Genomic DNA, 12415 nt, shown 5'->3' on the forward strand with positions numbered 1-12415 from the left:
TCCAGCTTTACCCTCCCTGCACAGACTGTCCAGCTTTACCCCCCTGCACAGACTGTCCAGATTTACCCCCCTGCACAGACTGTCCAGCTTTACCCCCCTGTACAGACTGTCCAGCTTTACCCCCCCACCCTCTGCACAGACTGTCCAGCTTTATCCCCCACCCTCTGCACAGACTGCCTAGCTTTACCCCCCACCCTCTGCACACAGTGCCCAGCTTTACCCCTCCTGCAGACTGCCCAGCTTTACCTCTAAGCGCTGCACCAATTTTTTCTTGATGGCATTCTGTGCAGCTGCATTGGTGGCCATGCGAAGCCCCTCAGCGGCTTCACGCAGGCGCTGCTGCTGTTCCTCACTGTCAGGGTGCGCGGCTGCTCCCTGAGAGATGGTCATCATCCATCATCACTTTGACCCAAAGTACACTCTTTTCTGACCCCTCTAAACCCAGTTTAAAACTCACTTGTTTTCCTAACTCTAACTACCTGCACTTAGGCAGTGACTGTTGAGAACTGAGAACCATTTCTAAATGGGCAGGCTGAAGGGTGGGGGTGCCCCAGGTTACTCTTTTTCTAGCTGTTCCCCACAGACTACTGAGAGTTCTCCATTAACTCAGGGTGGCCCGGAAGAGGGAGGCTTTCTTTGGAGAAGTGGCAGCAGGAATCTGCAGCAGTTGTAACTTCCGGGGATCTCTGACGCTTCCTGACAGCCATCACACCCTGTGTGTAAGCATCTAATACTATCTTATTTTATATGACCAGCAGAGACCCTGAACCAAAAGGCTATCTGCCTTCACAGGGACCAGAAAAGATGCCAAGCTGATGTGGTGGCGGCAGAAGAAAGATAGGAACAGCAGCCTTCAACACAAAGTAAGAAAAGAATGTGGAAGCTCACAGTCAGAGAGCACTGGGAGTCTCAGTCACTGAAGGTCTGCCTGGTGCCACCTGCTACAGGCTGGGGGCTGGGGGCTTCCTGGGGTTTCCTCATCTGGGCTATTTTCTGCTTTTCCCATCAGACAAGGTCCCCATGTGGACTTATCTACTTCCCCTCAGGGCCCAGTTCAGGGTCTGCACAGAAAACTACTCTGTACCTTGGCAGCCTCCACCATCTTGGCAGTAGCATCAGCAAGGATCTTGGCAGCACTCAGGAGCTTTCGAGAGTTCTCCAGATCGCTCTCCCCCTCAGCATCGGCCTTGATGGCATTGACCAGGTCTGAGGTGGCCTGGGCCAGGATGCGGGCCTGTCGTACCATCTCCCCTAGAACACAGGGTATCATCGAGTAAGAAAGCCAGAGACACTGAAAGCAGGCAAGGAAGGAGAGCGGGACAGACAAGGTAGACAAGGGCTTTCAGGGACAGAAGAGACTGGGAAGTTCTCAAGTGACTCCCTTGGCAATGCCAGTTTCCTGGGTTAAGATCTTGGAGAACAGATCTAGGGGGTCCCCATGGGAGGAACGACAGTTTCCAGCTAGTATTCTAGTAAATGTCTTTTGAGAAGAGAGACAGTCTTGCTGAACGATGTGGGGGTAAGAAGGTGAAGTGGAGGAGGCCACATTTCCCCTCTTCTTCCTTGTTTTCGAGGCTAGCTTTTAACCATGCGATTTGCTGCCTAATGTCTCCTTTAAATGTTCCAAGGAAGACAGAACAAGGCTTGTACTGCTTTCCCGATGGGGAAGTGAAGGTTCTAGACTCATAGTCACACAGCTAGAAGGCCACTTTGCTGATTCTCACAGGTAGCATGGCTGGGTCTTTAGGGGACACTGGGCTCCTGGTTCCTGGGGGTGAGTATTCTTACCAGCATCACCCATGGAGCTGAAGATATTCTCAGTGACAGTGAGGATGGTGTCAGTGGCCTGGTCATACCGGCCAGCAGGCCCAGCCCCTGTGGCATGGGCCTTCACATGCTGCAGCAGCTCATTGAGGGCCTGGGTGACAGCTGTGGCTGCAGCTCCTACCCCTCGCAACAGCTGTCCATCTTCTGTAGCTGCCTGGGAGGCAGACACACAGCCCTCCACAGCCTTGGCTACCAGTCGTCCAGCCTCTACCAGCTGCTCCTGGCAGACAGGTGAGCTGATCGTAGGCGCTACCACCTATGGGAAAATTGAGTTTCAGACATGCAGGCAAGGGACAGAGGCTATGAGATGAGGTGTTGCTGGCATTCACAGTCATCACTGGGATGACTGCTGTGGCCTCAAGAGCCAGAGACGAAGAGACGTTTGTGTGAGTGTGTGGTTGTACTAGCCAAGGGCAGAAGACACAGCAAACCTGGGCTCACCTTTGTACAGGCCACCAGTTGGGAGGTAGATAGGGCACACTGTGTAGCTGCAGCAATAACTTGGGTCTGAAGCCCCGAATCCTCTGTGCGCTGGGCCACGCTCTTGGCCTTGAGGACCAGGGCAGCGGCAGCGCTTGCCACTGCCTTTGCTAGTTGCATTAGAACATCCTGTGCGGAAAAAAGGAGTCAGCAAGATCTGATTCTGAGCTTAGGCTCCACAGACATTTCTCTCAGGCTTAAGCTGCTTCATTATTCCCACTGACTCCAATCAGAGGACAGTATATGCAGAAGCATCCAGAACCTATCCCAAGCCCCTCTACCTTGAGCACCCAGAAGGACAGACCCTCACCGGAAACAAACCCTCACCGACAGAAATAGAGTCTACACCAAAGGGAGAGAGAAATGCTTGAGGCGGATACACTCGGACAGTGATGGGGGTGTGGTAAAATGGGATGGGCACTTTATGCCTCCATGCCTCTCAATCTCAGTGTGCAAGGAGCAAGACCCTGTCCTACCCTGTCTGATCTCTTTACTCCAACCATGCCAGTTTAGGTCTCCCCATCTCCCATCATGTCTGTTCCCCTAGGAGGCTGAGGAAGAGGTGTAGAAGCGAGTGTATGCGGCTCAGAGAGGACCAAGCTGGGAAGGCCCAGGCCAGAGGCCGTTACCGTAGGGGAATCGGGGGGAGATCGAGCCCCAGCCCCTCTGGGTACACACATCTGCATGGGAAATCCAGGATGAAAAGTCAGCTGAGGCAACTTGCCTAGGGTGGGGGAAGGGGACAGCTTCCTCCTCAGTGAGACAGGGGTAATCTGAGAGAGCTTAGAGCTGGGGCCATGGCTATGCACAGGGACACCATCACTAAGGGCAAAGCGAGGTAGGTTATATTTCTATTTAGGGGTCTGAATTCTCACCCCAAGAGACTAGAAGTTCTCAGTCTCATTCCTGTAAACAGATGACCAGGCTGGTTTAGATGGGCCAATTCACAGAAATAGGGACTAAGATCTGGATTTAGGATCAGAGATTTCCTCCTAGTAGTGGGGTTCTAGGAGCTGGGTACATCACCAACCTGGAAGTGGGGGTCAGTGTCACTTTCCCCAATTTGCTGCAACAGCTCCCCACTGGCCTGACCCACGTTCCCAGCTGCTTGCAGCAGGTTCTGACGGGGCTGTGGAGAAGGAACACCGTCAGAAGCCGCTTGACCCCTGGCCACGTACCCATGGGGCTCACAGGCTCCTGGGTTACATTTCCAACCTACAATCTGGACTGCCCTTCCTCCTTGGGGTGGCCCCTAACCTCGGCGCTAGCTGGCTGAGCACTGCGAAGCAGCTCTGACACCGCCCCTGCAAGGCCCTTCGCTGCTTGCAGGAGGGGCCGGCCATTGCCGCCTTCGTCCTCCAGGAGGGCAGCCAACAACTTCACCCCACGGGACATCTCCGTCAGGTTGGAGGAGATGGTGGTGACTGCACACCCCACTGCGGTATAGTCTGTCTCTGCAGGGTCTCCTGAAAACAGAGGGGAGGAACAGACGTCACGGGGAAGGAGCATTGCCCGTTAGTCACACGTGTCATGAGGGAGATGGACACACACAACCTTCCACTGTGAGTCAAGGTACAGTCACACATGGAGCACATGTGCTACCCCTTCACACATACACAGGCTGACATCCAGCCTACCTGCTGTCAGGTTTACCACGGAGGCAGTGCCAGCTGTGATGGCATCTACCTGGGAGTGGATCTCATGTTTCGACTCATCCATCTTGTTCTTACGCCAAGCTTTGGAGGCCTGAGAGAAGGAAAAACCTTAGAGTCTACTCTGGTTTAACTATCCCCTCTACTCCTTAGAGCTCAGCTTTAAATTAATCACTCAGCTCCTCTACCCCACACTCACAGCATCCTGGCCAAGAGGGGGCAGTGTGTCAAAGTCATCCAGAGTAGCCTGGGCAGCCTGCACAGCCTGCATGCTGGAGTTAATGGTTCCAGTGAGCGCCTGCTGGGCTGAAGTCTAAAAGACAAGAAAGTAAAGATGAAATCAGAGGGCAGGGATAGGACTAAAAAACACCGCTTACGCAGGACACTTGGGAGAGGGACCCATGGACCATGCCGAGGTAGATGTACTCTTACCAAAGGCGGCATGTGGCCTCGGTGCATCTGGCCACTGGTAATCTGCTGCTGGGCAGGTGGCATGCTACCCACTTGGAAATTCTCAGGACCAGAGGCTCCAGAGCGCATGATGGCTGGTAGAGCCACAGAGCCATGCTCCACTTTCCCCACTCGGTTATACTGCTGCTGAAGGACGGTTGACCTGGAGACAGGATGAACAGCTGCGGTCCTTCAGCAGTCCTGGGATCTCAGACAGTGGTTCTCAACCTTCCTAACCCTGCGACCCTTTAATACAGTTCCTCACAATGTGGTGACCCCCCAACCATAAAATTATTTCATTGCTAATTCAGAACTGTAATTTTTTGTTTGTTTGGGTTTTGTTGTTTTTTTGAGACAAATTTTTCTGTGAAACCACCCTAGCTGTCCTGGAACTTGATCTGTACATCAGACTGGCTTTAACCTCACAGAGATCTACCTGCCTCCACCTCCCAAATGCTGGGATTAAAGGCGTGCACCACTATTGCCTGACTATAACCGTAATTTTGCTACTGTTATGAATAGTAATGTAAATATCTGACATGTAGGCTATCCAAATATGAAAGCCCCACAGGGGTCATGACCCACAGGTTGAGAACCACTGATGTAGGGTTTCATAAGGTCTCATAGCCTGAGCCTAGTGAAAGAATCATGGTATGGACAACAGGCTCAGCAGTTAAGAGTGCCTGCCGCTCTTGCAAGGAGCAAAGTTCAGTTCCCAGAACCCAAGTCAGACAGCTCACAATTACTGTTCCAGGGACCAAACACTCTGTTCTGGTCTGAGAACACCTGAACTCACTCACACAAATAAAAATAAAACAACTTTTTTAAAAAGAAGAAAGACCAAGCTGTGTGGTAGTGGCGCACGCCTTTAATCCCAGCACTTGGGAGGCAGAGGCAGGAGGATCTCTGTGAGTTTGAGGCCAGCCTGGTCTACAAGAGCTAGTTCCAGGACAGGCTCCAAAGCTACAGAGTAATCCTGTCTTGAAAAGCCAAAAAATCACATCAAAACAAAGAACAAAGAACTATGCTAGAGATGCCCAGCACCCAGTGACTCCTTGCAGTCAAGCTTTGCTTTCCCTATTCACGGAATGGTTATCAGCCCACTCCCTTCCTACTTTTTGGGAGACACCGAGTCCTCCAACATAGTAGACTCTTCATCCCCCTCCAGCCCAAAATGGTCCTTGCTTTTTTTCTGTAAGAAGAAAAGGGAAAAAGAGTGAGGTAGTTAAGCAGAGGCAGTCAGCCATTTCTAGAACTTTGGCGTGGGGAGGGGCTCGGGAGCAGAGCCAAGGAGTGCGCAGGCTGGGTGGCAGCACTCACCTTCTTAAGGATGATATCGATGTAGCCGGCAATGAGTTGTGCAATCTGCTCACCTTCAGTCGTCTGTACCGAGTAGTAGCCATCCTGGTAGTCTCCAAAGTCCTTAAAGAGACAAGGTGGGGACTGAGCAGGAGACATGAATCTCCCCAGGGGGGAAATGTCCACCTGATGAAGGTGCTGTCCATGCCAACAGCCCTCCAGGAAGCTGGCCCACCTTTCTTCAATCACTGATTTCTTTACCTCCCTTCCTAGAGGGGACTTTGCTTCTGAGAAGTGGCCTTTATGCTACAGTTTCCGATACATGTCATTTAAAAGATCTCTTCTACCTTTCCCCAGAGGATACGATTGGGAAGGCATCAGTATGTTTATTAAATGACCATCCAAAGTGGAAAAATAGCATCTATCATTTCCATTTCCATCATCTGGCATTCTATCAATGTATCATGGTATCAGCATTCAACGCATAACCTCAAAATTACAAAGCCAGAGGAGAAGAATTACCGTAAATAGCTAGAGCTCAAAGAAGGGAGGCTTGCTTGTCTTTCTATTAGTGTTTCTTGACAGTTAACATAACCTCAGCGGCTGGCTACAGAATGCTCTGTCGACTTTACTTTTCTCTTTTTGATACTATATAGCCTTGGATGGTTTGCTACTCACTCACTAGTCCAGGCTAGCCTCAAACTCACTGCCATCCCCTTGCCTCAGAGTGTTAAGTACATGCCCAACTTGTTTGTGTGTGTGGAACTGGGGCATAAACGCCTGTCTTTACAAATGATAGGCAAGCAGTTTACCACTGAGGTGACAGCCCCCTGTGGTAGTTTGAACGAGATGGCCCTTCCCCACAGTCTCAGGCATTTAAACACTTGGCTGCACTGTTTAGGGAGGCTTAGGAGGTGTGGCCTTGCTGGAGAAAGTATGTCACCGGACTTTGAGAATTCAAGACTTCAACCATCACCAGTTTGCTCTCTGCTTCCTGCCTGTGGTTTAATATGTGATTTCTCGGCTCAGTGCTCCAGCCGCCATGACTGTCTGCTCTATGCATTTCCCAGTGATGGCAAAGAGCTCTTATCCCATTGCCCATATAAACTATATAACCATAAGCCCAAACAAACCCTTACTTCTACAAGCTGCCTTGGTCATGTTGCTTTGGCAGAGCAATAGGATGGTAACGAATACTCCCTAAGCCTCTGTTGAATATAGGGAGTGTATCCATCCATTACCTGGTCCGTTTAAGCATCCTTCACTGAGTTTCTCTATCCAGTCTAACCTCCACTTCCCATGACAGAAATACTTGTTCTGCAGCCCTGTTCAATTCACCCTGCCCTAAGGAAGGAGGGAAAGACCTTTGTATGTAACCCCAAGCCCTTTCCATTGGAATCCCAACACACACCAGGGTAAAGCTCTTGGGAGAGGCAGCCCAGCGTTTGATGTTGGTGAGGCTCCATTCCTGGATCACCTCCTTGGTCTTCTCATCCACACGCATCACACACTCCTTAGTGATGCCCAACAGCCTAGGCACTAGTTTATTCTTCCCCTTCATCTTTTCCTGCGAGACAGAGGTTGCAGTTGGTGTTAAGGTTAGAGGTCAAATGTGGAGCAAATGCTCAGATCAGCTCCAGACCACAAGGGATGCTGAGGTAGCCAGGAGGGCTAGACTACTGTGCTCATGAGCAGGGCAGGACGAAGCTCTACTACAGACAAAGGAGTATGCTGGGGAAGGAAGGAGGAGGTGGTGATGGGGACCGACAACAGACAGGTTTTCACAGTCAAAGCAACACTGAGAATCAGATCCTGGGAACTGGAGGGGAAGACAGAAGACAGAGTCAGAGGAGTCTGGAGAGACAGGGAAGGACAAGAGTTAGGCATAAGGAAGGCAATGAGAAGGGGCCAGGACCCACCTTGACTAGGAAGAAGGAGACACCGTAAGTCTTGAGGGAACGGGCCAGCTTCACATAGCGTACCTTGGCCTCAATTTCACTCATCTGCCCACAATTCTTGTGTGCCTTCAAGTGGGAAATGGGGAAAAGTTAGCAATCTGGGGATAGTATTGCAATGGAGGATCAAACAGGATGTTAACTGTAATGACAGAGTATTATTAGCACACAGAAAGGTTTAGGAAGGCAAGAGATGAGGAAATGCAGTGTGGGCTGGCTAAGGAGCAGAAGCAACCTAAGGAACAAGGTTAAGGAACTTGCAGACATTCTAAACATGGGTCTGGGGAGTTAAGAAGCAGGAGGATCCAGGACCATCAGAGTTCACAAAGAGGTCTTTGGGGTTGAGTATTCAGAACAGGGACAAAGACTAAGTTTCACAGTCACTTCAGGCCAAAAGCCCAGTGATGCTCCTTATCTGGTGTCCACAGTGTAGGCACCATTAGCCCAGTGATGCTCCTTATCTGGTGTCCACAGTGTAGGCACCATTAGCCCAGGGGAGAGAACAAGGAAAATGCTGAATGGAGCCAGGCATGGTAACTCACACCCATGACCTCAATACTCAGGAGGCTGAGGTAAGAGGATTGCTGTGTGTTTGAGGCCAGCCTGGGCTACAAAGTGAGATCCTGTCTCAAACAAAAAGCAAAACCCAAAATGGAAATTCCACAGCAAAACTGGTGGCGAGCTGAGACTAACCAAATCTTCTGCTTTCTTGGCGTAAGGCAGGCGGAGAGCAGCTCGGAGGGCAGAAGCAAGGTCAGCAGAGATGGAGAGAAGGTGGGGGCCACTTAGCCAGGAGAATCAAGCAGCCAAGCTCCCAGGTCAGCCCAGACACTTTCCCCTACCCCATTCACCTGAAAGATCTTACGCTCGCCCTTCTGCTTCACATACTCCTTGGGCAGGAAGTCCTTCAGGCTACACCAGAAAAGGGAGGGTCAGCATGGAGTGGATAGCATCAGGGGCATGTGGGCCATGGACTGTGGGCCTAGAGGTTTGAGGAAATGTCTAGGACAGTATCAACTCTAAGAGAAACTGAGGAAACTGGTTTGCACTGGTTTCTGAACTAGTCGGAACTCAGCATGAGCTCCTGAGTGACCTGTGCTTCCTTGGGGGATGGGCTATTGAGGAAACTACACCTGGGAGCCTAGTTTTCTGAGAAAAAGAGGGAGCCAAGAAGAGAGGAAGCTCCCTAGAAGGATGGTCATGTACTTCGGACACTAACAGAGCCTCACTAAGTTCTTTGGATCTTGAGAAATAACAATGAATGAGATTTGGGGAACTTTTTAATGTAATGTTCCCCAAAAGGAAAATGTCCTATTATTTTACTTTGGCTAATATAGCAAATTCTTCAGAGACTCTAAAACAAACAAAAACAAGTTACAGGGGACAGGGCCGAGATACTGAACAAACATTGCCACTCTGATGGGGCCTGTGAGGAGACAAAGGACAACGGTGCTGAAAGCATGAAGACCTGTGGGGGTCAAATCCTCACACCGTGGAAGAGGAAACGGGGAGGGAAGATGGGGTGCAGACAGGTCCACTGGATCACAATGATAGGGGGTTCCAAGGCATGACAGGGTATGGGACGTGGGTCACTTACTCAAGGAAGCCAGCCTTGTGCTTCTGCTCATTGTGAGGTCCAAACTGGATCTGGCATTGGAAGCCTGCAAACTCACAGGCCTTGTCAAAGGAGACAGGGTGGGAGCCATTCAGGATGTCATCTCGCGCCTGGAGACCACAGAAAGAACGAACATTGCATGGCTGCAGGGACAGCCCTGTTGATGCCTGCCCTGCCCCATCTCACCCCGCCCAGGTCTACTCCATACCTGCACATAGAGAAGGTTCAGCTGTACAGGGTCCCGGGAATCCACATTCTGGTCTGAGTAGAAGAACTTTCTCCGCAGCAGCAGCGTCTCATGCTCTTCTACCCCCTGTTCCCTCAGTGTCCGCCCGTGGTCCAGCCAGTTCACTGCAGCACAGACAGTACCCTTAGCACCAACCCCATATGGCCCTTGTGCTGCCTCGTGTCTGGGCTTTCACTTCTTCACACCAGCCTTTCCTCATCAAAATGTAAATTCCATGACTCAGGGCAAATAAAGAATAAATGGCTGCCCTACCCTCCCTCCTTTTCCAAGGACCCCTTTGGTTCTGCTTACATTCATCATCTGTGTGCAATTTCTGCTTTAGTTTCTCCATCTTTTTTTCATCTCGCAAGAGGGTCTTGTCTTTTCTTAGGGTCCCTGTCCCCTCGTCCTTTTTCTCTTCCATCAGCTCTCGAACCAGTGAATATTCATCATGGTTGGTGATGCCTAGGGAAATGGATGGCTTGGTAACTCCAAGCACAAAAGTCTTTTGACAGAGTTGGAACCTCCCTGCCCAGGCCTTTGCCCTCCCAAGACCCCTTACCAATTCGGGCACAGATAGTCATGAGCATGTCAGTGACCGTCTTGGAGTCATCCACCATGATAGTCTTCACGGTTCCATCCAACATCCGGATCTTCAGGGGTCTCTGTTTCTTCCTGTACTCCATGGTGTCCTGTTGGAGCGGGGAAATGCAGTCAGGGCCTACTTAAACTAGTTCTCTTTATAGCCAAGGAGAAGGAAAGTAGATTACTGAAAGGAAGACTAGGGTGGCTCAGCCAAAAAGAGGGTGCTTTGACCGCCTGTCATAGAAAGCCGCATGGGCATGCTAGGGGTAGTGGGCCTGGTACATGCAAAGCCCAGGGTTGGGGGAAGGAACTGGTATGAGGGAGGAGTAGCAGATATAATGGTGGAAACAAGTGAGACATTGGTTAGAGGAAGCAAGTGGTCACTGAGGAAGATACTCACCCCATTTCGGAGCATGTAGTAGTCCAAAGCTTTCCCAGCCTCTAGCCATATACCTTTTTTGGGGTCATCATCTGACAGAAATAGCCCAAAGTCGCTCGCTAAAAGAGATGGTAGATCACCTTAGACTTATAAAACCTCCACTGTGGCCAAACAGCTATACCATTGCCTTTGTATATAATTTTCTCCTAGGACCTTGGACTTAAAGAGGAAAAGAAACACCGGGTGGTGGTGACACACGCCTTTAATCCCAGTACTCAGGAAGCAGAGGCTGGTGGATCTCTGTGAGTTCAAGGCCAGCCTGGTCTACAAGAGCTAGTTCCAGGACAGGCTCCAAAGCACAGAGAAACCCTGTTTTAAAAACAACAACAACAAAAAGACAAACAAAAAAAAAAAGAGGAAAAGAAACATTGGAACAATTGGAGCATAGGTTTAAGAGATGAAGAGTCTCAGAATACAATGCAGACGCTGAATAAGGGATGGAAGATTCCTGCCCCCCACCACCAGGGTAGTCACACTCACGAGGGCCAGCCAGGGCCTCTGGGATCCGCTCACGAATCATGCGGCAGGCATCATACACCATGGTAGATGGCTCAAACTGCATCGTCTTCACCACATTCCCGATGCTGATCTTCAGCGAAAGTGCAACCATGGTGGCGGCTTCTACTCTGCAGCCTGGCTAGACCTGGCCCATGACATCAGAGCATTAGAACATACTCTCACTGGAGTCCCCAGACGGTCCCAGGCAGAGGACTCTTAAGGGACTCACTGCAACCAAGAATTATAATAAGTTGTTTTGCCCTATTTAATAATTTCAAAAGGGAAATGTTACTTCTATCAAGTGATCTATCTCGATCACTGAAGACGTCCCCGAGAGAGGCTGGTCTCTAGAGAACAAGAGCAGGCCTGAAATGCGGTGTCACCTGAGGACACCGTCCTGCCTGCACCACTGGAATTCGTACCTCTCTGGTTCCAAGTGCCGCGGGCCTCTTGTTCCTGCTCTCCTCTTTTCCCAACCCTTCCTCTGCCTTGTTTTTTTCCTTGTCTTCGTCTCTCATTTTATCCTGGGATTTTCAGAGCGCTGCCCTGGCCCATTTGAGGCCTTCCCTCTCATAGCTTTCACCTTCTTCTTGGCAAAATGCAGAATCCCAGGGGCTCCTGAATCCTGCAGTCTGTGGCCAGCATTGTCAGGGAGAGACCTACTTCTGTGCCTGCTCTCTCCCAACCTGAATGTTATAGGCTCTCCCAGTGAGCTGTGCAGTCAAGGTGGAATTATGATCCTCTGTCTGCAGACTTCAGAAATGACCTCGCCAACACTTCTTGGAGAGGAGAAAGTTTGAGGCAAGCAAGACAGCGTCCAGACCTTTACACCCAGCCGTTGGTCCTTACCATGGCTCTCTTGCACTCACTTTCGCTTGTTCAAGTCCTTCTCAGACTATCCTCCACCTTAACCAGGTACCCAGACAATGCTTTCAGTGCAGCTCGGCATTGCAAAGCCAACTCCATCCCTCTACCTTTCAGCCACTACTTCTCAATGGGCTAAAGAAGCCACAGTAACAGCAGGTTATATACAGGCCTGCCCAGCAGCTGATGATGTGACCCGATCATGGGGCTGAGTGCCTCTTAATGAAGAGGGAAGGGAGGGAAGGCAGCTTCCCATCCTCCACCTAGCAAACTGCTAGTCCAAGGGTGTAAACTGGACTGGGAAACAGGTGGGTATCATGATACAGAAGGTAAGCTAGGAAAGGGTAGAGGATAAGGAAGTTGGGAAAGATGGGGCAGGAGAGCAGAAAGCCTTGACAGGAACCAGACACAGATGTAGGAAATACCAGGACTGGTGACCAGGAGGTTTCTGATCATACATACAGCCCAGGACTGCAGGAGAAGAGGCAGAGTTTGTTCTCCATCTTTACCCCAAATGAGAGGATC

At 50.5% G+C, this 12415-nt stretch overlaps 1 protein-coding gene across 2 annotated transcripts in view; it reads right to left on the reverse strand.

Moving 5' to 3' along the window:
• Positions 1-12415, reverse strand: part of Tln1 (talin 1) — a 31350-nt gene that overhangs the window by 14466 nt on the left and 4469 nt on the right. The window contains exons 2-21 of one of the 2 annotated variants that reach the window (XM_005362089.3): positions 11009-11171; positions 10490-10587; positions 10067-10196; positions 9817-9969; positions 9487-9629; positions 9261-9388; positions 8515-8575; positions 7628-7732; positions 7120-7275; positions 5730-5831; positions 5525-5601; positions 4392-4572; positions 4159-4272; positions 3945-4053; positions 3565-3773; positions 3338-3436; positions 2269-2436; positions 1789-2083; positions 1085-1251; positions 247-375 (exon numbers count right to left, since the gene is read on the reverse strand). In XM_005362089.3, the coding sequence (XP_005362146.1) occupies positions 247-375; positions 1085-1251; positions 1789-2083; positions 2269-2436; positions 3338-3436; positions 3565-3773; positions 3945-4053; positions 4159-4272; positions 4392-4572; positions 5525-5601; positions 5730-5831; positions 7120-7275; positions 7628-7732; positions 8515-8575; positions 9261-9388; positions 9487-9629; positions 9817-9969; positions 10067-10196; positions 10490-10587; positions 11009-11138 (2754 nt within the window). In that variant the 5' untranslated portion in view covers positions 11139-11171. Of the gene's footprint in view, positions 1-246; positions 376-1084; positions 1252-1788; positions 2084-2268; positions 2437-3337; positions 3437-3564; positions 3774-3944; positions 4054-4158; positions 4273-4391; positions 4573-5524; positions 5602-5729; positions 5832-7119; positions 7276-7627; positions 7733-8514; positions 8576-9260; positions 9389-9486; positions 9630-9816; positions 9970-10066; positions 10197-10489; positions 10588-11008; positions 11172-12415 lie in introns of those variants that run through there. The other variant, XM_026786578.1, reaches the window with a different exon arrangement.

This window comes from Microtus ochrogaster, linkage group LG5, assembly GCF_000317375.1.
Source record: "Microtus ochrogaster isolate Prairie Vole_2 linkage group LG5, MicOch1.0, whole genome shotgun sequence".
NCBI classification, from domain to species: Eukaryota; Metazoa; Chordata; class Mammalia; order Rodentia; family Cricetidae; genus Microtus; species Microtus ochrogaster.